We start from the raw sequence: 22,296 nt of genomic DNA, 5'->3' as shown, positions 1-22,296 counted from the left end.
GAAAGGTCAAGGAGGTATAAAATTAACATTCAGAAATCAATAGTCTTCATTTTACGCAAACAACCATTTGGAAGATAGGATGGAAAAGAAGGTCCCATTTACAGTAGCAATCAAAACAGATAAGATTCCTATGACTGGATTAGAATATTCAACTTCCTAAAGATGCCAATTCTCTCTAAATTAATTGGTAAATTGATTGGGATCCCAATAAATATATCAACAGGGCTTTTTTCTAGACATGGGGTCAAATTGTGCATAAAAAATTAAACAAACAAGAATAGCCAAGAATCAGTTGGTTAGAGAATGGTGCTGGTAACAGCGAGGTCCAGGGATCAATCCCTGTACTGGCCAGCCACCAAAAAAAAAAAAAAAAAAAAAAAAAAAAAAAAAAAAAAAAAAGAAAGAAAGAAAGAAAGAAAAGAAAAGAATAGCCAAGAAAACTTTTAAAAAGAAAAAAAGAGAAGCAATGAGTGAGGACCAGCACTATTAGATAAGGAAACATTATAAAACCTCAACAATTTAAATTTGGTTTTGGCATATGAATAGAAAAATCAATACAAAACAAAATACAAAGTCCAGAAATAAACCTAAATAAATACAAGAACTTTGTACATTATAAAGGCAACATCTCATATCAGTGGCACAATGCTAAATGGTTTAAACAAATAGGGAGCCATTTGGAAAAAGGTAAAGTTGGATCTATACTTCACATATTAAATTCAAAGATGTATATTTAAAAAACAAATCCATAAAAGTCCCAGACAACAAATTGGGTGGATTATTGCATGACTCTGGACTTCTACTAGGATTTAAATCTAAATGCCAGGGGGGAAAGTGTTTCCAAAATTTGGTTATAGGCTTTTGCCAAAACTTTTAAATATTTTCTGCATGACCAAAAAAAAGTGAAGTCGAAAGAAAAATGACAAACTTGGAAAAAAAAATTGGCAGCTCATATAACATAAAGAATTAATTTTCCTAATATATAAAGAACTACTAGAAACAAACAAAAAAGATCAACAAAAATATTTGCTTCCTGACAGTTTACAGAAAAAGAAATACAAATGACACTTCTACATACTAAAAGATGTTCAATCTGATTCATAACAAGAGAAAGGCAAATTAAAAGTAAACTATTTTTTCCCATTTTTAAGATTATCGAAATTCAGAAGTTTGACAATATATCTGTTGTTGAGGCTGTGGAGAAACAGCACTCTCATATATAGTTGGTGGAAGTATAAATTGACATCAACCCTACAAAATATGTATTTGTAAGAACTAAGTCTGTCTGGGAGTAACAGCAAAACACAAAATAACAACTTAATTTCTCACATTAAAGTCGAGAAATGACATCAGTGGCTCTGCTTCAGAAATTCCTCAAATCCTCAGGCTGCTTCTGCCTTGTTGTTCCATTCTTAAGGTCACCTCATTCTTCAAGATAGCTGTTCTAGCTCCAGTCATCACACCCACATCTCAGTCAGCAAGTAAAAGAAAAGGAAGGAGAAGGGCATGACCATTCCATTTAAGGAGACTTCTTGAAAGTCTCAGACAGCATTTCTGCTTATCTTTCTGGCCAGAACTGTAAAGGAGCTGGGAAATTTGAGGGATCTTCTGTAAGTAGTTAAAATCTTTGCCAGAAATATTGTTTTGTGAAATTTTTGTTTCAATTTTATAGAAACATGTAAATGTATGCTCATTGACAAAGCAGAATACATCCTAACAATAGATTCAAATTTTTAAAAGTTTGAAAACCACTGTCCTAAATGAGGCAGTATGGTATAGCACAAGAGCACCAAAAGAAATAGACATGATTATATGTCTAACCTCTGGGTAGAAAGGACTTTTCAAAGTGTAAGAGGAAAGGGAAAAAAAATCATGAAAGATGAATTGATGTTTGCCTACACAAAAATTTTAAAGTTTCATGTATCAAAAGGTCTTTTAGGGCCGACCGTGTGGCGCACTCGGGAGAGTGTGGCGCTGGGAGCGCAGCAGTGTTCCTGCCGCAGGTTCGGATCCTATATAAGGATGGCCGATATGCTCACTGGCTGAGCGCGGTGTGGCTGGTCACAAAAAGACAAAAAAAAAAAAAAAAGTCTTTTAAACAAAATCAGTAGGGAAAAGATGATTAGATATTAAATGCTGTTAGGGTGATTAGCCATTTAAAGAGGGGGAAACTGGCCTCTGTGAAATTCCTACATAAAAGTATGTCACAACTTGCTTAAATTCTAAGGAAAAGATTGACGAATTCAACAGTAACACTCAAGGTCAAAGCAGGAAACAGAAACCATGCCAGATATTTTAACAGAGATTATTTAATATAAAGAATTGTTAATTGGGTACTCAAGAATAAAAAGGCAGAAAGGGGATACTGATATATCACACGGGAATAACTGCAAGAGTCAGTTACTACCAGTTACTACCCATAGGTCTGGGGAAACAAAGGCAAGGAGTGGGGATTATTAAAATATAGGAGGTTGGAGATGGCGCCACTGAGCTGGAGGTCCAACCTCTGGAGGGGCAGACAGGTTGGGTGCTAACTGGCTGGCATCTCCAAAGTGGGTCAATGGGACTGCTTCTGCAAGAGTTGGAAAAACTGCAAAATGGAAACAATTGCTGCTTCAGAACAAAGTTGCAACTGGTTGAAGACCCATTATTACAGTGATGTGGACTACAGTGATGAAAGGAACAAGAAACAAACAGAAAAGATCAAGTCCCTTCTTCCTCCATTACCCTTCCAGTCTCCCTCTCCTGCCTCCCACTGGCAGAGCCCAGCAGGGAGCCAGCTGGCAAAGTCGAAATGTAGTTTGCAGAGTCCCAGGCCCAGCATCACAAAGCAGAATATAGAAGGATGGGCTTGAGGGCCGAGCCCGTGGCGCACTTGGTAGAGTGCTGCGCTGGCAGCGCGGCGACGCTCCCGCTGCGGGTTCGGATCCTATATAGGACTGACCGCTGCACTCACTGGCTGAGTGCCGGTCACGAAAAAACGACAAAAAAAAAAAAAAAAAATAGAAGGATTTGCTTGAAGCTGAGAGATCACAGCTTGATAATCAGCACTTCAAGACTATAAAAATTTAAAACAATTAATTAAAATAATAAAAGCATTAATTTAGGAGAGACTTTCTTTAAAAAGACAAGAAACCTAGGAGCTATATGAAGAGTCTTCAAAAAGTTCCTGGAAGGATTTGTATTATCTTTTAATTCAATTTTTCCATAAACTTTTTTTTTTTTCTCATAAACAACGCAAATTTATTTCGCAGATTTCTGGAGGCTGGGAAGTCCAAGATCAAGATGTTCAAGGTCCAGGGTTCTTTCCCTGTACTGGCCAGCCACCAAAAACAAGAAAAGAAAGAACAATTGCCTCCAAAAAGGCCAAGTATGTAAGCATATAAACAGTTCACAGAAAAGGAAACAAATGGTTTGTGAGCCTATGAGAAGATGATAAATTTCAATTATGGTAAGAAAAATGCTAATTGACCTATATAACAAGATAGCAAACCAGATAGATGAAAAATGTTAATACTCTGTATGAGCAGTACTCTGTGGGAAAAAAGCACTGTCCTGTGTCCTACTGGGATGTATAAATTGGTGACCTCTCTGGAGGGCAAATTTAGAAATACAGTATCTGTCAAAATCACAAATGCAATATGTTCTTTGACCTGCAATTTCACTTCCAGGAATTTATCCTAGGAATATACTCTCACCTGTCCTAAAGTATTAATTGTATGATTATGAGGGTACTTCAAAAAGTTCATAGAGAAATAGAATTAAAAATATTATGAATCTTTTCATGAACGTTTTCAAGTACCCTTGAATTTGTAATAGCCAGAATAAGAATACAAATTAAATGTCCATCCGTAGAGGATTGGTTAAATAACACCATCAGAAAGTACAAGGCAGGGCTGGCCGGTTAGCTCAGTTGGTTAGAGCCTGGTATCATAACAACAAGGTCAAGGGTTCAGATCACCGAACCCTTTTTTTGGCCAGTGCCAAAAAAAAAAAAAGTAGGGTACTAACTGGATAGTGTTACTATTTGCGTAAAAAAAGAAAAGATACTTTTACAGTATACACATTAACTGTCTCTAAAACTATAAAAACTAGAAATTTTGGTTTCCTCTAGGTTGGGGAACATGGTGGCGAGGAGACAGGGCTGGGAATGACTTTATTGTATATCTCTTTCTGCTTTATGGGTTTTTTTGTTTGTTTTGGGAAGCTGGACTGGGGATCTGAACCCCTGACCTTGGTGTTGTCAGCACAATGCTCTCCCAAGTGAGCTAACCGGCCCTCTCTAGATAGGGATCCGAACCCGCGGCCTTGGTGTTATCAGCACCACACTCTCCCAAGCGAGCCACAGGCTGGGCCCTATCAGCACCATGTTCTAACCGAGTGAGCTAAACAACCAGCCCCTTTGGAGTTTTGAAACTTGATTTTTATGCCTATTCAAAGATTAATTGAATTTCAGATTTAAAAAGGGAAACAAAGAAAAGTAAGAAGAGGATAAATACATGCAGTTCGTAGAAACACAGTGGCCAAAACTATGTGAAAAGATGTGCCACCTCGTTATTCATCAGGGAAATTCAAGTTAAACGGTATTTCTGCAAATCAGTGGCAAGAGTGATAAGATTGGTTGTATCCAATTTTGGCAGGAGTGTCCAAATAGACACTTGGATATGGCAATCACGGGCACTTGGGAACCACATATTTAGTGCTAAATACACCAAATAACTCTGACTCCAACAATCCTTCCTACATTCATATGTGAAAAGTCATGTGAGGGATGGTTTACTCCATTAGTTTAATATTGAGCATATGAAATACCATATAGATTCAATAGGTGAATAAATCTTAAAGATATGATAGACTCCTGGCATGAAATGCTCTGCAGCATTTAAAAAAATAATGTAGATATATATGAGGGTCCTTCAAAAAGTTTGTGGAAATTAAAAGGTAATACAAACCTGTCCGTGAACTTTTTTGAAGACCCCTCTTATATACCAACATGAAATAATGCCTCTAATATATTGTTAAGTGAAAAAACCAGGTTGTTGAATATGTGTTTAATATCATGACATCTCACTTAGGTTAAAAGTGGTGTGTGTGTGTAAGTGGATAGATGTAGGTCAAGAAGAATACACAACAAACTTAGTAATTCACACTGGAAAGGATATGTGGCTATGGAGTAAGAGAATCAGATGGGGAAGGACTGGACAAGAAGAAAATAAAATTAAAGAATTTTTGACTTTATTCTATTTCTATATTATGTAAAGTTTTTACAGTAACTACGTATTATTATTATTATTATTATTTGGCTAGTTCTGTTATTTATTTATTTATTTATTTTTGGCGGCTGGCCAGTACAGGGAAAGAACCCTGGACCTTGATGTTATCAGCACCATGCTCTAACCAGCTGACCAACCGGCCAGCCCAGTTCTGTTTTGGAAACTCTATCTGCACTTTCTGACAAACTGAAACAATCACCCTCATATCTAGTAATGTGCCAAGGTCCATCCACGTAATCCCTGCGGAAAAGACATTTACTAGCACTGTTTTCTATAGTTGCTGAAACAAAATGAAAGTTTCTTCTTGGAAGAGGTGAAACTATGAAAGAAAAAGTTAGGAATTAGATTCAAAGGTGTATTAATACTATAGCCTACACACTTTCCATTAAAAAAAAAAAGTAAAACGGTTTAGTCTATCAAGGGGATTTCATTCACAGTCGGTTCCTGTACAGATTCGGAGAGGTTGTGAATTAGGTCCGATATGGAAATAAGGCCGAAGAAGTCCAGTAACGGTGAGAGAGAAAGTACAGATGAGAGATTTATCAGTCATGTCATAGAATGAGATCTCACCCAACTCACAGTCCAGGAAAATGCCGACGCCTCTGGCTTTCACTTCCAACAGTGGAGGGTTTGGAACAGCTCCTGGTGCATCATAGCCATCATCCTGCAGCTGAAGCCTCCAGCATCCCTGCTGGGCTGATGGTGGTCTCCTCACCTTTGCAGGAAGAGAATCTTTGCAAACGCCAATAGCCCACTCAGACTTGTCTCCCACCTCTACTTCCCAGAAATGCCTGCCGGAATGAAAATATGGAAAACCGAGGACACCTGGATTGACTGTAAATCTTTTAGGAAAATCAGGAACGTTTTGTTTTCTCTTTGTAAATCTCACACATTTTTTATCCTCAGAGACAACCAGGTTAGGGTGTGCTGTTTCAGGGTCTAGAATTATATCTACTTTAAATTTCTTTATAATTCTCTGCAGAGCAGAATACTGGGGAGGAAAACTGCAGCTTTCTCTCCTTAAATGAATTGAAAAGACTGATGGGCTAATCCCATTGTCAGAGTTGTAGAAAGTTTTAATGTGTGATAGCAATTCCACTTCAGACTGCATGCTGAGCTCCATTACCTTACTTAACAGACTACTGAGTGTAGAAACGTAGTTTGAAAATGCTGTTATGTTTTCACTGAGTTTCTGTTGAATGTCCTTCTCTTCCTCAGCTAACCTCGAGAGAACAGCCTGTTGCTCACGTTCTAGAAACTGGTTCAGGTGCTCAAATTCAGAGGACAATTCCCGCCTATGGTTTTCCACCTCCTCTCTCAGGTCCAAGGGTTTGGTGCTTTGAATACTTATTAATTTTTGAACGTCCGCCACTTGCTTCTTCAGAGGCTCGATGTAGCCATTGAGCTTCATCCTGTGATGAGAGGCGGCCTCCTCTACGGGTCTCACGTGGTGGCCCTGGTGGTCAGGGGGCTGAGTGCACAGGGGACACAACACCTCTAGGTCCTCCTCACAGAAAAGGGTCAGGACCTGGTTGTGCTTCTCGCACAAGGACAAATCTTCCTTCCTCTTCTTCTTGCTCTGGGTGATGTGGAGTAGCCTGGCAATGTCAATCATCCTTCCCAGCTGGGTGTTGCTCCTGAAGGTCCCCTCTTGGCATTGGTGACGACAGACAGGGCAAGGGAATCTGTCCTCTAGATTTTCCCAGGACTGTTTGATGCAGGAGCAACAGAAGTTGTGCCCACATTCGATGGTGACAGGGTCTCTTAGGTAATCGAGACAGATGGGGCACTTGGCTTCTGCCTGGAGTCCTGACAGGGCTGCTGCCACCGCCATCAGGCTGTGAATGAAGGTCTGGACTGAAGTGGGCTTTCTTCAGGAGGTTGGCTCTGCAGGTACTCTCTGGTGAGAAGCAGGTGCACCCTCAGCTCTCACAGTCCTTTCTGGAGACAGCTGATGGTCTCACTACAGTCCCACTGGTTTCTCACATTTGAGGCAGGACTTGAAGTCCTTGGAGTCTTCAGACCCTTTATTTCCAGCTGCTAAAAGGAGTCCCACTCATGGCCTGCAGCCAGTCACAGCTTAGCCAGTCAACTACTCTTCCAGCCTTTGGCAGCTCAGAGAAAAAGAAGCCAAGCTAAGTAGTTCTCAGGAAAACAGCCATTGCCTCAGATCATTAATTGCTGTGGGTGAGAAGATATCACGTTCTTAAAAAAACCAAAAACCCAAACCAAAAACCATCTTGAGTTTATTTCAGGTGGTCCTACCTACTGCCTTATACTAGTCAAACACAGATTTTCCGCCCCATCCCCAGTCTTTCATTCCCGTGCCTTTACTATTGTGCCCTAGCGACTCCACCGACTCGGCACCACAATCCCCACATTTCATCCACTTACCAGTCACCCTAACTGGGGCTCTGAAGCAGACAGACCACAGCCAAATTGGAGTACAGCCTCGGTCTACCACCATATCACCCTGAACGCATCTGAATGTCTGACTTTGAAAGGGAAGCAGGGTCAGGCCTGGTTAGTACTCTCCAGGGGAGACCCCCTGGCAATACTGGTGCTGTAGGCTTTCAAAAAGAAAAAAAAAATACAATCTTTGTTAGTTATCTTTGTAACTTCGAAAAATTTACTTTACATCCCAAACTTTTGGAATTAGGTAAAATATAATGATCTCACCATAAACTTTTGTCTTGTTAAAATATAGAAGAGAGCTAAGGAAAGCCCGCATCACTTTTAGGGCTTAAAATATGTTTCTTTCTTTTCTTTCTTTCTTTCTTTTTTATTTTTTTAGTTATAATAAGGTATTTTTAATCTCTGAAAATTCACATTTACCAAATTTGGTTTGCTTTTTTATTAGATCTTTGTTTCTCTACAGCTGAATAGATTGCAGAAAGCCTACTTTGTGAAATGAAGCCCAGGAGATAATATTAAAAACATATAAAACATGGGGCCGGGCCGTGGCTCACTCGGGTGAGTGCGGTGCTGATAACACTAAGGCCACGGGTTCGGATCCCATATAGGGATGGCCGGTTAGCTCACTGGGTGAGCGTGGTGTTGACAACACCAAGTCAAGGGTTAAGATCCCCTTACCGGTCATCTTTTAAAAAAAAAAAAAAAAACCATATAAAACCAAAAAAAAGAAAACATTTAAAACATACAAATTGAATATAAATAAAACTCAGAAAAAACCAAAAACTCAGAAAAATATTTTCAGTATTTATTATTAAAATGTCATTATCTCTAAAAACAATTTATTTTTTAAATTTGTAATTCTTAGATCATTAGTAAAGTTCTACATCTTTCCATAACTTGTTTTGTCTTTTTTGTTTTTGGTAGCTGACGGGGGGATCTGAACCCTTGGCCTCGGTGTTACAAGTTGGCCCTCTAGCCAACAAAGCAAAGTGGCCAGCCTTTCTCATCTCGTAGGTATTCTTTGTTTACAATAGATAATGCCATATTAATAGTAAATACTGAAAATATTGTATTAGTAAGATTGAAAAAAATTGGTAATTCCCTGTTATGGGGTTAAGGAGGTAGATATTTCAACACTGTAGACAGGCAAAGTAGAAAACTTTTTTAAAGAAATATCCATCAAAAATTGAAGTCTTTAGGGCCGGCCCGTGGCTCACTTGGGAGAGTGCGGTGCTGATAATACTAGGGCCACGGGTTCAGATCCCTATATAGGGATGACCGGTTAGCTCATTCGGAGAGCGGGGTGCTGACACCACCAAGTTAAGGGTTAAGATCCCCTTACCGGTCATCTTTATTTAAAAAAAAAAAAAAAAATTGAAGTCTTTGCTTGTGTAATTCCACAATACTAATCCTATAAAAACACATATAACTTAAATACTCAAAGATAAGGCTGGGCTGGTGGCTTAGCTCAGTTGGTGAGAGCTCTCAGTCTTATAACACCATCATCAAGGGTTCGGACCTCAATACCCACCAACCACCAAAAATCAAAAACAAATATGTGTACAAAGATGTTCTTATCAGCACTGATTTTTTTTGTTTTTGTTTTTTTGTCAGGGACTGGGATCAAACCCTGTACCTTAGTGTTGTCATCACCAGGCTTTCACCAACTGGCTGGTTACAGCACTGATTTGACCTTCAAAAGGGTGGCAACATTGGAAATGTCTATTATCGTCAGTACTGGTTGAATAAACTACATATATTCTGTGCATGGGACTACCAGACAGATTTTAAAGAAAGATGGTCGCACCAAATGTAGTGATAGAGAAAGACGCACACGATATACGGTAGGATGAAGACAGCAGGCTTAGCACCCATTCTTCACTCCAGGCCCTGCTACTATCTCTTCCCCCTGGACCACAAGGTCACAGCACTCAGAATTTTGCAGTTTAGAAAATGAATGTGGTACATAGATGGTCTATCATGTGAAGCTCTCCAGGAGGGTCTGGGGAGACAGTTCCTAATGAAACATAGTCACATCTGTGGAGCACAGCAGTGAGTCTTCCTCGGCCCCAGGGCGTCTGCATCCTGCTGACCCGGAGTCCAGCAAAGCTCTGCCACCGCCAAGGGCTTCCTCCCTCAGCTCCTCCTCTTCCTTGCGATCTCGCACTGCTCCCCTCACCCCACGGTCCAATTTCCACGTTCACTATCAGACACCTTTCCTTTGTAATTATCTTTGAGGTCCATGGCTGTCTTCCTCATTAACTACCAAAACAGTAGGACTGAGTCCTTCTTTCTCACTCTTGTATCCTTAAGCACCCAGCTCAGGGCCTGGCACCTATGGGCACTCATTAAAATTTTGTTGACTTAGGTTTCTGGTGCTCCTTTATCAACCGTGTGACCTTGGGTAAGCTACTTAACCTCTCCGGCCTTAGTGTGCCCTTTGTAAGCAAGCAAGCAGGACAGTTAGATTAAGGAAGATAAGTCCATAAAGCGCCTGAGTACAGGGGACATCAGGCACCCATATCAGGGTCCTGATCTCTCTACCCCCCACATCCCCCTGCAAACCATTCCGCACGTCGACAGCCGGGAAGACGACCCCACACTCGCCATCAGACCAGCACCTCTCCGTGCCGCTCCAGACACAGACATTAGTCACTTCCCTTTCTGACTCTTTAGGAGTTTACGTATTTGTAGCAAGCATTTAGGTGACTCAGGACAGGGCTCATAGACGAACCGGGAGCCATAATAAAAAGCACAGGTTTTCAAATAAAGCGAGGCACGACCTCCCGCCCGGCACCGAGCCGGCGCTCAGCCGGCCCCTGCGCTGCAGCCCGCGAGCCCACACGGTGTCATCTGTCCGCTTACCTGGAGCAGGCGCTGTGCAGCTGTCCTTCACCCGTGCAAAGAGCCGGACACTGGACCCTAAACACACAGGTGTCTTACGTGGAAAGTGCGGCTGTGAGGACTGCTCCCAGCAAAGACCCTCGATTCCTCCTGGAAGCGGGAGGGGCAGGGGCGAGAGAAGGCGGGGGAGGTTTTCAGCTGTAAATACTTGAGCGTCTTCGTCCTTGATCTAAGAGCTTTGGAGTCTTCCTTGTGATAACCGAGTAGGGCAGGTTCTGTAGTTATTTGCATTTTTTGGAGAAGAGGAAACTGAGAAATTGAGAGGTCGAGAAAAACGAGAGAAGATTTCAGCCTGGATTCTGCAGGTGGGCTACCTGCTGAAAGATTTTCCTTACATAAGATTAAGACTGAGGGTGCCCTTGTACAACAGGCATTCCCCACATGTGCACCTGGTTTTATAAGAAAATGTGTGGAAAATAACGTAATTCATTTTGGTCTGCTATATATAGAAAGTAATTCTAAAGTGATTTTTAAGTTGGAATATTGGCTAATTCCATTTAGTTATCAATTGGAATATTGATAACAAGCCTGATGGTTACATGGAGATTCATTCCGTCTACTTTGTGTACGTTTTTTTTCTTTTTTCCTTTTTTTCTTTTACCTCCTATCCCTCTGAAATGTATGTTTTTAAATTTTTATAACATTTAGAAAGGATTTAGCTGAGAAACAAAATGTGTTTGTAGGCGAAAACATATTACTCTGTTCATGTGAATCCCATGTACTGTATAATGGAATCCTGTAGTAAATAACCTGTAGATACGTGGTATTCTTCAGTTACCCTGATAAAAGATAAGACGCTAAAGTGAAATATATAGTTATCTGTGAATACTGGCAGATAGCAGGCAAAAATATATAGTTATTGACAAAGTATTGATACCATTCATATGCTATTGTAAAAGTAAATGCAAATACTGTATTTAAGTGAATACAACTAACTAAAAGCAGAGCTCAACATAAAATAAATTTAAATGAATTTCTATGCGGCACATACACATAAAAGAAACCTATCAGTAAATCAAGCAGATATACACACACAGAGCAATAATTTATATTTTATAAAAATACATCCGTATTTAAAGACAAATCAAATCCATTCAAGGGGGGGAGAAGAACGGGAGTGGGAATCATGAATGAGGGAAGGATTTTAAAGGGAATGGTCTTCATGAAACGACGGTAACACAGACTGAACTGAGGACAGGATTAAATCAAGGCTCTCAGAGAGAGACCACAAATTTGAATAATATTCTCTCTCAGAAGCAACAAAACAGGCAGACAAAATGATTTACTTGAATTTATTTATAAAACTGAAATATGCTGGTTAAAAAAAATCAAACATTTAAGTTCATTTTGTCCTCCTAATTTTAAGTATAAATGAAGGTCTGTATCCATTAATATTTCCACTCACAAACCTTGCCAAATGGTTATTAAGGGTCTTTTTAATTTTTGTGAACCTAGTGGGGTAGACATACTTGTATATTAATTTAATTCTCCTGTCCCGGATTATGAGTGAGTTAAATTATCTGTTCATTTGTTAATTTGTATTCCTGTTGTGAATTGTCTGGAGGACCCTTTTTTTCTCCCTAGACAGTACCATTGCTTTTAAGCATTAACACAACTTTAGAATGATGGTTCAGAGTTGTTCTCCAGCCTGGCTTTGTCCTGGCCACCAGCCTTCTGTTTGCAACTGTCTATTGGTGGTTTCCACCTGGAATTCTAGCTGGCATCTCCAGATTCATGAACCAGAAAGAGGAATCTTGATTTCTCCCCAACTTTCACTGCCATGAATCTGCCCCTCCCCGAGTCTTCTCCATCTCAATCAATGGAACCTCCATTCTCCTAATATCTAAGGCAAAAACCTAGGAGGCATCTCTGATTTTTCTCAGTCCTTTACGCCCTACTCAACCTACTAGGAGGCCTGTCATCCTTCCTCCACACTGTGACTTTGGGTTCTGAGGCACTCTCCTGGGGACACCTGGAACTCCTGGCCTGGGATACCTGACTCTGGCCCATCCTCACACATCCCCCCAACCTCCGAATCACAGTGTTGTATGTGAAATGTTACTTTGGGGAGTGTGTTTGGCTTCATATGGGTCCTGTGCAGGCAGAAAACACATGGAGAACCCCAGCCAAGGGCAGATCCTTAGGAAGCAGTGAGTTCTAAGGAGCACGAGAGAAAGAGCCATCTGCCAAAGAGACTGAGAGATGGCTGGCAGAGGGTGGTCAGCAGGGTCACCTTCCAGAGGGATCAAGACAACAGGAAAGGCAGTGATGAATTAGTGGGAGCAATTTCAGTGGAGTAAGGGTCAAAGTCAGCATGGCTCTGATGGGAGTTATGAAAGAGAAATACTACTGATAATTTTTCAAAGTAATTAGCCGAGAGCATGAAATCAAGGGGAAGAATGGATTTTGGGGGTTAATTTGCATCTCTGAGGGTAAGTAATCTTTCTTCAATTCTACCCCCTCCCACCTATTGGCTAATTCCATTTACTTTTAGCCTGCACCCTATGGATAAAAGAAATGATCAGAGTTACTGGAATATTTTCCTGAAGGGGTTTTAATCGAGACAGGGTAAGGTTTCCTGTCTTAAGAGTGAATCTGAATGTTTTCGATTCTTCGAACTATTAAACCTTATAAGGCCGGCCCGTGGCTCACTCGGTAGAGTGCGGTGGTGATAACACCAAGACCACGGGTTCGGATCCTATATAGGGATGGCTGGTTTGCTCGCTGGCTGAGCGTGGTGCTGAAAACACCAAGGTCAAGGTTCAGATCCCCATACTGGCCAGCCAGCCAAAAAATAAATGAGTATGTAGATCTTGTTTGGATCCTGAATTAAACAAACTGACTCTAAAAAATAAAAGCTATGAGACAGCCTGGGAAATTTGAAAACAAAAGGGATATTTCGTGATATTCAAAATATGTTTAATTTCTTAAGGGTAATTATGGTATTACTGTTATTTATTTTTGGCAGCCAGCGGGTATGGGGATCCCAACTCTTGACCTTGGTGTTACAAGGCTGCACTTGAACCAACTGAGCTAATCAGCAAGCCTGTATTACCATTATTATTATTATGATTTTTTTTTTTAAAGATGACCGGTAAGGGGATCTTAATCCTTGACTTGGTGTTGTCAGCACCATGCTCACCCAGTGAGCTAACCGGCCATCCCTATATGGGATCCGAACATGTGGCCTTGGTATTATCAGCACAACACTCTCCCGAGTGAGCCACGGGCCGGCCCTATTATTTTTAATAAGACTATATCTTTTAGAGGTATATTTGACGTAGCTTTGGACCAAATGATGTGATGACTTCAAATGATATGATTAGCTTCAAAATAGTCTAAGTGTTACCAAACTCAGGTCCGGCTGCCTGCCCCCTCAAGAAGAAAAGAAAAAAAGACTCACAAATTAAGTGATTGGTGTTTAGAAAAGCAGATGTATTCAGCTGAAGGGGATGGTAAGCTATCTCATCTCAAAGCCTTAGATTTACCTGAGGAGTTTTTTAAGGCAGGGGTGGGGAGGGTGGGGGAGGGGGAGACAAAGGAATGGAATGTGAGAAATGAAAAGTAGGAGGGACTGGTACAGCTACAAGGTGTCCCGTCCTTGTCTGGAGTCAGGTACAAGTTCTTGCCAAGGTCTCGTCTGATTTCTGCTCTCATCTTTGCTGTTATCTCAGGGCCTTGCAAGATTTTGATTTGCTCCAGAGTAGAATCAACCTTTCTGCAAAGTCTTTTGCATAGTTTCACTTCCAAAGCTCTGGTTGACTTGGCTGGTGCCCAAGGTCAACTTCCAGTCATTTGGCTTTGATCACTTCTTAAAATTCTACAAGTCTCAAAGAAAGAACTGTTAGCTTTGCAAACTACTGATTAGCTTCTCAGCATTGTTTTCCTATTTAGCAAGTGAGATAAAGTCAGGGAGTGGTAAGAAAGAGTGGAGAGGAAAAAAATGTCCTTTTAAAATTCCCACCTCCACCCCCACAGCCCAGGTGGTTTTAGGACCCAATGTGGCCTCTTCAGTCCTGCTCACTTCAACAACATGACACCTAAGCTTAAATAAAAAGAGAGGCTTTTCCTTTATTATATAGCACTTATTTAGTCCAATTGTCTTCCTAAAATAAAGAAATTGCTTTAGTCTATAGTCAGAGTCAAAGACCTAGAAGCGTATTTCATTTATATTTACATTAGTTTTTAAAGGTTCTATTTGAATAAAACACACTATTAAAAATTGTCTTTTTAAAAACTATTATTATTGCTTTTTGGTGGCTGACCGGTACAGGGATTGAACCCTTGGCCTTGGTGTTATCAGCACCATGCTCTAACCAATTGTGCTAACCAGCCAGCCCCCAAAATTGTCTTTTTGAATCTCAAATTGATATAGCCCTAATTTAAGAATACCTGATAATTTGTAACTCAGACTTGCAAAATAAATAGAAGATGATTTACACAGGAAAAGTTTATAATTATTATAAGTTTACTTAGTGCAGAGTTTCTTTAGAAGGTTTAAGCATGACTCGTTTTCTTCCACCTCCTTAGTAATAGGCTTACTTTTTAAAATCATAGTGTGCCGTTGAATGTACTATAGGCTCTGACAGGAGGGAATTTAGAGAGTAGCTTCTAGGAACAAATGTTGTTTTTGTTCAGTATGTCACAGCACGTTTGGGGTTGCTTCCCTGATATATATGCATTTTTCTTCTTTCTCTGTACTAAATTTTCAAATGATAGCTAGTTTCGTAATGTCAGTAGAAACTCTTTAGGATATAATTCTTTAATATATTAATTATGACCTAAACTTGACTAATTTATTTGCATTGTTAAGTACTTAATCTCTAGACACCAAAATGGACTCCTTTCATCGAGCATTAATTTGCCTGACTGCCTCCTAGGAGAAAACTAGGAAAATACAGGAAAAAATAAGGATATATATAAAGCGCTTTATAAATACACAGAAATTAACATCCATATTATTGTTACATGAACATCATAGTATAAAAATACCTCATACACAAAACAATATCATAATTCCGTCACCCAGAAATACAGTCATCCCTGTGGATCTGTAAGTTCCGCATCAGGAATTCAACCAACCAAGAGGCAGAACCCGCGGAGATGGATGGACCAACTGTAAGAGACTTGAGCATCCGAGGATTTTGGTATTTGTGGATACTGAGGGACGGCTCTAATATTCTGCAGTATGTATATTCTGACATTTTTCTGTGTTTGTTAAGAACTAGAAAACCTCTCTTCAGGAACACTCTGTCCAAACCCCTGCACTGAGACCTGACCAAACTTTAACAAGACTTCTAGCAGCCTAAGACCTTGTCCCTGGGACCACCCAGACACTCTGAGTTTTTGTCTGATAAAGCTCAAGACTGTCAAAAGAATTTATTGTTTGTCATAGGCCCTTCGCCCCCTTCGTCTTAGAGCATTTACTTAAGAAGTTTACAATTGTAAATCCTTCTTCTTCTTCTTCTTTTTTTTTTTATATATATCTTAAGAAATATACTTTATTATACACGAAACAGGCAATCCAGACTCCACCAAATCTCATTTCCATTGAATCATTTTGGTTACATTTTTAAAACACATACTTCAAAAAATTAAACAATGGAATCAGTATGCAAATGCTTTTTTAGCCAGACCGTGGCTAAATCCATGGCAGATCTTAAAAGTAGCACTATCAAGCCCTTGCAACCAATCCATACAACTTTGACCTCCAATTTGATGCTATAGTTCAGGGGGGAACAAAAAACTCTAACTTGGATGTTTTCTCTTTGAAAAACAGAGATTAAGGGATCAATAAATAAGCAATTGCTAACTCTAACATTGTTTTTATTTAGTGAAGCATTTTCTGCAACAGACCTCAGAAGCAAAGTTTTGAGTCCATTAACTTGTGTTGGATAGTGACGTTGGAGACCAATTTATATAGCCTACGTAATGAATCAGATTGGACCATCTGAAATAATGTTTAACTCTAAAACTTATACTAACTTTCATAAAGTATTACAAGGCATTAAATGTAGTTAAGGCATGTTACTATATGTAACACAGCAACGATTTATCACAATATGTAAAGAATTATTTGCTAAATAATGCTATTCTGTACATGTATAACAATTTTCAACAAAGAACCACAAAAGTGTTTTCAAATATCAGAGGCAAATATAATCATTGTAAAAACAGAAGCAGAGGTGAGGTTAAAGGGTCTGTCTTAAAGAAAGCACTCTTTAAGAGACAAAAATTCCTTTTAGATCTTGACCTATTCCAGAGTTCTAGTGGCCAAATGGCACCTTCCCAACCATACACATTACTTTGGGGGCTTAAAAATATTTAAACTATTTCTTAGCCTCTATTACACAAATTATACATTATGTTCCCATTTCTGTTTCAACTTATGCTTTCACAGCACGCATGCTAAACATGTTTTTAAAAAGTTTCAAAACTGAGTATTGAGCATATGCTATCATAATTCTAGAACCAAACTTTTTTGCAACTAAGTATTTTGGTGGTTTTCAGTAGTAAATTTTCTTCAGTTGCAGACATCTGATGAGATCATTATTTTGCTTCATAAAATTAACATGAATAACCTTAAACCAAAAAATAATTTAAAAAATCAAATTTAAACATTACCAGTTTTGAGTAACAATAATGATATTACCTTCCAAGTAAAGAACTTCCTAAACATACATTTAAATTCATTTCTGCTTTAAGCATGGGTACAATAGATGAATGGATTGACTGCTCTCAACATCAACTAACAACTGTAGAGCTTTTATACACAATCCACTTGTACATGGCTCAAAAAAATTTTTAAAGGTAAAAAAAATAAATAAAAGCATCTCCAGTCTTCCTAAATTCTGCCTTCTAAGTGGGTTCCTGAATATTATCCACCACATTCCAGATGCACAAGTGATCACTAACTTTGTGATTATGAGCTAACTGCTATGTTTTATGCGGAGCAGCAGGTTACCGAGAATCTTGACTATATAGTTTATGATCATCTTGTTGGCCAAAGTGTGTTCCTTTAGTTGCAGCAATTCCATTTTCCATTTCTCTCTGCTGTGATGGGGGTGTGATTCCCTGGATGCAAATGTGAAGAGTCCACTGTTGAATGGTGACTAACATCCACTTTGGCTAAAATTTCATAATACAGCAAATAAAACACAGGTGTTATTATGCCTACTATCAACATTATCACTACAGCTGTCCCCCACCCTGTTCCCCAGTCTGCTCCATAATAGGGATCCTTACAGGTTGAATGTTCTTGCTGTCAGAGTCCAGACGTATTTGTTGTGTTGTGAAGGCAGACACTGCCTCATTGAGGTTCTCTCTTGGTGTCTCTACACTTTACTATTTGTCCCATGTCTCGGTCTACTTCTTTTAAAAAGCTCCCAGCGACTCCCTGGAAGACAGAGAATGCCTGGCTGGTAGGATTTCCTGTTGCTGTGGAGCATGCTGAACAGACAAGGACGTGAAGCCTGCCTTCCTGTTGGAGGATGTACAGCGATACTGAAGGGCTGTTGCATTTACAGTGTCTCCTTCCTGCATATCTTTTGTTCATGCTGTAGTGCCATCAGGTCTCCCTCTCGATGTACTTCTTCGGACTTTCTCTTTTCTCTGGATCGAAGCTCATACCCTTCAGCATCCTCCTCCCACGTATCACTCTCTGTACAATTTCCAAATGCATGTCCTTGACCACTCGACCGAGCTCCTGGAAGGGGAAAGCTACGATTCTGACGCCTCCCTGCCGTAATGTTAAAGTCCGTCCCGCTAGCAGGTGGCACGTAGCGAGGGCGCAGCTACCGAGCCCACCGCTGCCGCTGCTGTCCCGGCAAGTTCACGGCACAGCCTGCACTTGGGCTGCCCGTGCCCACCGCCGCCCCACGTCTCCGTCTTCTCCGTAAATCCCTCTTCTGTCCCTTTGAGATACATACGTTTATCCTACAGGAGTGTCTTTTTCAAGAACCTGAAAGCCGTGCCCTTGACAAGTAATCATATGGAAGGACAGGGCCTGTCTCCCAGTCTTTGTGGGAGGGAACAGTCTGAACTTCCGTAATGGCCAGCTAGCAGACGTAGCCAGCCTCATTGCTTTTACACTAACAACTCTTGGAAGTTTTCCACTTTCCCGACTAGATCTGTTTTGGGCGGCTGGCAGGTGCAGGGCTGAACCCTGGACCTTGGTGCTGCCGGCGCTGCGGTCCCACCAGCTGGGCAACTGGCAGCCGTCCCCTGACTGTGCCGGCTCCTGGCTCATTCCCGCTCCCAACTCGGTCTTTGTCCCTCTAAAACGCCCTCTGTGCAAATTGGAACGGAGCTTAGCGCTTTCTTCTTCTGCTAGTAGATTCTGAATAAAATGTTTCCGGCGCGTTCACTAATGTCTGCCCTTATCTCTGACAGTGGTAACCCCATACTTAGAATAATTGAATATTATAATTGAACGTATTTCTCCTCTAATAATGTGCAAAGAACATTCTTTTCCATCATGCAATCTTTATCTTTATGAAATGTGGTTATCTTAATGTTATAAAAACAATGTATTAGTTTAAAGACATATATGTAAAATAAGATAGATTGTGCATGTAGAAATTCAAATCCTCCGACTCCTCCCACTTCAGAAATAACCAGTTAGCTAAAAAGATAGAGAAAATACATCATGCCTCTTTTTACTCGTAAAACTTTTTATTTAAAAGAAATATCACGCGAGATGATTTTGGATTTATACAAAGGTTCAAGGTAGGCTCAGGTGCGCATCCTGCTTGGACCGGCGTCACCCCAGGCCCGGGATCCCCCGCTACCGGGCGCCGCCACGTGCGCACCGCTGTCCTGGGCCCTGGTGGCCAGAGCGGCAGGACCAGCTGGGGCTGCGCGATGCGACCAAGCAGTTCGCACGATACCGCAGCAGCAGCTGCGGAAGCTGGAGGCCGAGGAGCGCGAATGGTACCCAGAGGTCACGCAGGAGTCACTGCCGGAGCTGCAGCTGGCGAAGGAAGAGAAAGAGCCATGGGCAGCTCATCGCGGACCGCAGGGCCAAGCTGCCACAGGTGACCAGGCGTGGCTGAAGCAGCAGCTGGGAGTGCTGGGGCAGGCGGTCCTGGCTGAGGCTCCGGAAAATTGTAACAAACTGATAGGTCGAGCCACCTGCCCCCAGACAAAAGCAAACCACTCGAAAGTCAAATGTTGGTGAAAATGGACGTCAGCTTTTTTTCAGGAATACCCGTGACCTGAGGAGGTTAGGCTAGGCCATCTCTCTAGTCAACCTGAAGGAGAATGGCCAGGCTAAAGCCATGTCAAAGACTCAGGTTTACTGAGGGGATGAGAGAGTGGAATATGGGAAATTAAAAGCAAGAGGGAGAGGGACATGTAAGGGCCAGGTGCAGTCTCACCAAGATTCTGCCTGGTTTCTGCTCCCAGCCTTGGCTTGCTGTTATCTTGGGGTCTGGGTAGCAGGTGCAAGTCTGTAGCTTCAGGAGGACTGGAAAACAACTTTACATGCATGTAAATAATGTCATCTTGCCCCATAGCAAAGGTTCAAAATATCAAATAACCATGGGAAAACAGGGAACTCAGAGAGATGCATGCTAAGAAAAAAAAAAAACCTTGTCCTTTAAAAAAAATTTTTTTTTTTTTTAAAGATGACCATTAAGGGGATCTTAACCCTTGACTTGGTGTTTTCAGCACCACGCTCACCCAGTGAGCTAACCGGCCATCCTTATATGGGATCCGAACCCATGGCCTTGGTATTATCAGCACCGCACTCTCCTGAGTGAACCACGGGCTGGCCCCTTTTAAAATCTTTTAGAGCCCATGCGGGTTTAGGTCCCAACATGGCTTCAGTCCAACACTTCCAGGAGCTGCTACAGGACCTAGAGAGGCAAGCCCCTCAAGGAGAAGAACCAAAGACAAGAAGGAGGCCCCGGCTGATGCAATGGGTGCAGCTCTGGCTCAGGACCTAGCTCCTGAGCTTTGTCCTTTTCCAATATAGCCTGCTTCCTTTAAAAAACCAACAACAAAACATTGCAGAATAGTACAGAGAATTTTTTTTTTTATAAGATGACAGGTAAGGGAATCTTAACCCTTGACTTGGTGTTGTCAGCACCACGATCTCCCAAGTGAGCCAACCGGCCATCCCTATATAGGGATCCGAACCCGTGGCCTTGGTGTTATCAGTACTACACTCTCCCAAGTGAGCCACGGGCTGGCCCTAGTACAGAGAATTCTGTGTATCCTTTAACTAGATTCCCCTCATGTTAAAATCTTACATAGTCATGATATGTTTATCAACATGAAGAAATTAACATTTGTATAAAACTATTAATTACAGGTTTTATTTGGGTTTCACAATATTTCAGTAAGGTTGTTTTTATGTTCCAGGATCCAATAGAATACTGTATTGTAGTTAATGGTTTTTTTTTTTTGGTTGGCCGGTCTAGGGATCCGAACCCTGACCTTGACATTATAAGGCTGTGCACTTTAACAAACTGAACTAACTGGCCAGCCCATAGTTAGTATATTTTTTGAAAAAATATATTGTTAACCTTTTTCCAGGTGATACATAGCTGGATGTATTAGTCTGTTAAGGCTTAAACAACAGAAATTTATTTTCTCACAGCTCTGGAGATTGGAAGTTCAAGTTCAAGGTGTTGGCAGGTTTGGTTTCTCCTGAGGCCTGTCTCCTTGGCTGTAGACAGCTGCCTTCTCCCTGTGTTCTCACATGGCCTTTCCTCTGTACATGTACATTTCTGGTGCCTCTTTCTCTTCTTATGAAGACACCAGTCCTATTAGTTGAGGGCCCAATACATATGACCTCATTTAACTTTAATTACCTCCTTAAAGTCCATAACTCCAAATATAATCACACAGGGAGTTAGGGCTTCAACATATAAATTGGTGGTGGGGGGTTGGTGGGGATGCAGTTTGACTGAATTAAAACTAGAAAATAGAAAAACAAAAAAATGAAACAAACAAACAAACACAAAAAATAGAGAAAAGAAAACAACAAAGAAGAAAAATAAAAAATATAAAAACTAGATGATAGGGCCGGCCCGTGGCTCACTCGGGAGAGTGTGGTGCTGATAACACCAAGGCCACGGGTTCCCATCCTATATAGGGATGGCCGGTTTGCTCAGTGGCTGAGCGTGGTGCTGACAATACCAAGCCAAGGGTTGAGATCCCCTTACCGGTCATCTTTTAAAAAAAAAAAAAATTCATTGCAGTCTTGTGAAAACCTAAAACACGATTCTGGTACTTCTTGTCTTAAATCATAAATATTCTGATAGCACTGTATTCATAATGTACCGACGTTTACTTGTTTTTCATTTAACTTTCTCAACTGATAGATATATCAAGCTGTGTACATAAGTGCATGGGAGTTGGACTAGATAGACTTATACTGAAAATTCTGCCAACTTGGAAAGCTTATCTTCACATGATGCACAGAAAGAAATTAGAGGTCAGGGTTTCAATGTGTAACAAAACTGAGAAACACATACACAATTAGTCTTTGAAGTTAATGGTGAGTTACCAACTAGTAAGGATTTGTGGGGATTAGATTCTGAGAAGAGGAGACTGGAACTTTCCTTAAGATGCAGTTACTGATTCTGAAACAGAAGCTGAGAGGCTAAGTAGAGCTTTCAGCTGAATCTCAGGGTTGAGGGAACAAACTTGGAGTTCAGAGCACCCTACAGGGGATACATCCTGGCAAACACCCCAA

General features: G+C 40.8%; 1 protein-coding gene and 1 pseudogene across 1 annotated transcript; both read right to left on the bottom strand.

Moving 5' to 3' along the window:
* Nucleotides 1–5,700: 5,700 nt before the first annotated feature.
* On the bottom strand, nt 5,701–7,107 carry LOC134385873 (tripartite motif-containing protein 75-like). Its single transcript, XM_063107545.1, has one exon. The coding sequence runs from the start codon at nt 7,105–7,107 to the stop codon at nt 5,701–5,703; it is 1,407 nt and encodes a 468-aa protein (XP_062963615.1).
* A 10,445-nt stretch (nt 7,108–17,552) lies between these two features.
* LOC134385829 (lysM and putative peptidoglycan-binding domain-containing protein 3-like) lies at nt 17,553–18,840 on the bottom strand (annotated as a pseudogene).
* Nucleotides 18,841–22,296: the final 3,456 nt, after the last annotated feature.

Source organism: Cynocephalus volans, chromosome 9 (assembly GCF_027409185.1).
Source record: "Cynocephalus volans isolate mCynVol1 chromosome 9, mCynVol1.pri, whole genome shotgun sequence".
In the NCBI taxonomy this organism is placed as follows: Eukaryota; Metazoa; Chordata; class Mammalia; order Dermoptera; family Cynocephalidae; genus Cynocephalus; species Cynocephalus volans.
The sequence above is the reverse complement of the archived record's forward strand: the minus strand, read 5'-3'. Positions and strand labels throughout refer to the sequence as shown.

What these genes read in the sequence shown, in the direction of transcription:
- LOC134385873 (XM_063107545.1), bottom strand. Translation starts at nt 7,107, where the DNA reads ATGGCGGTGGCAGCAGCCCTGTCAGGACTCCAGGCAGAAGCCAAGTGC.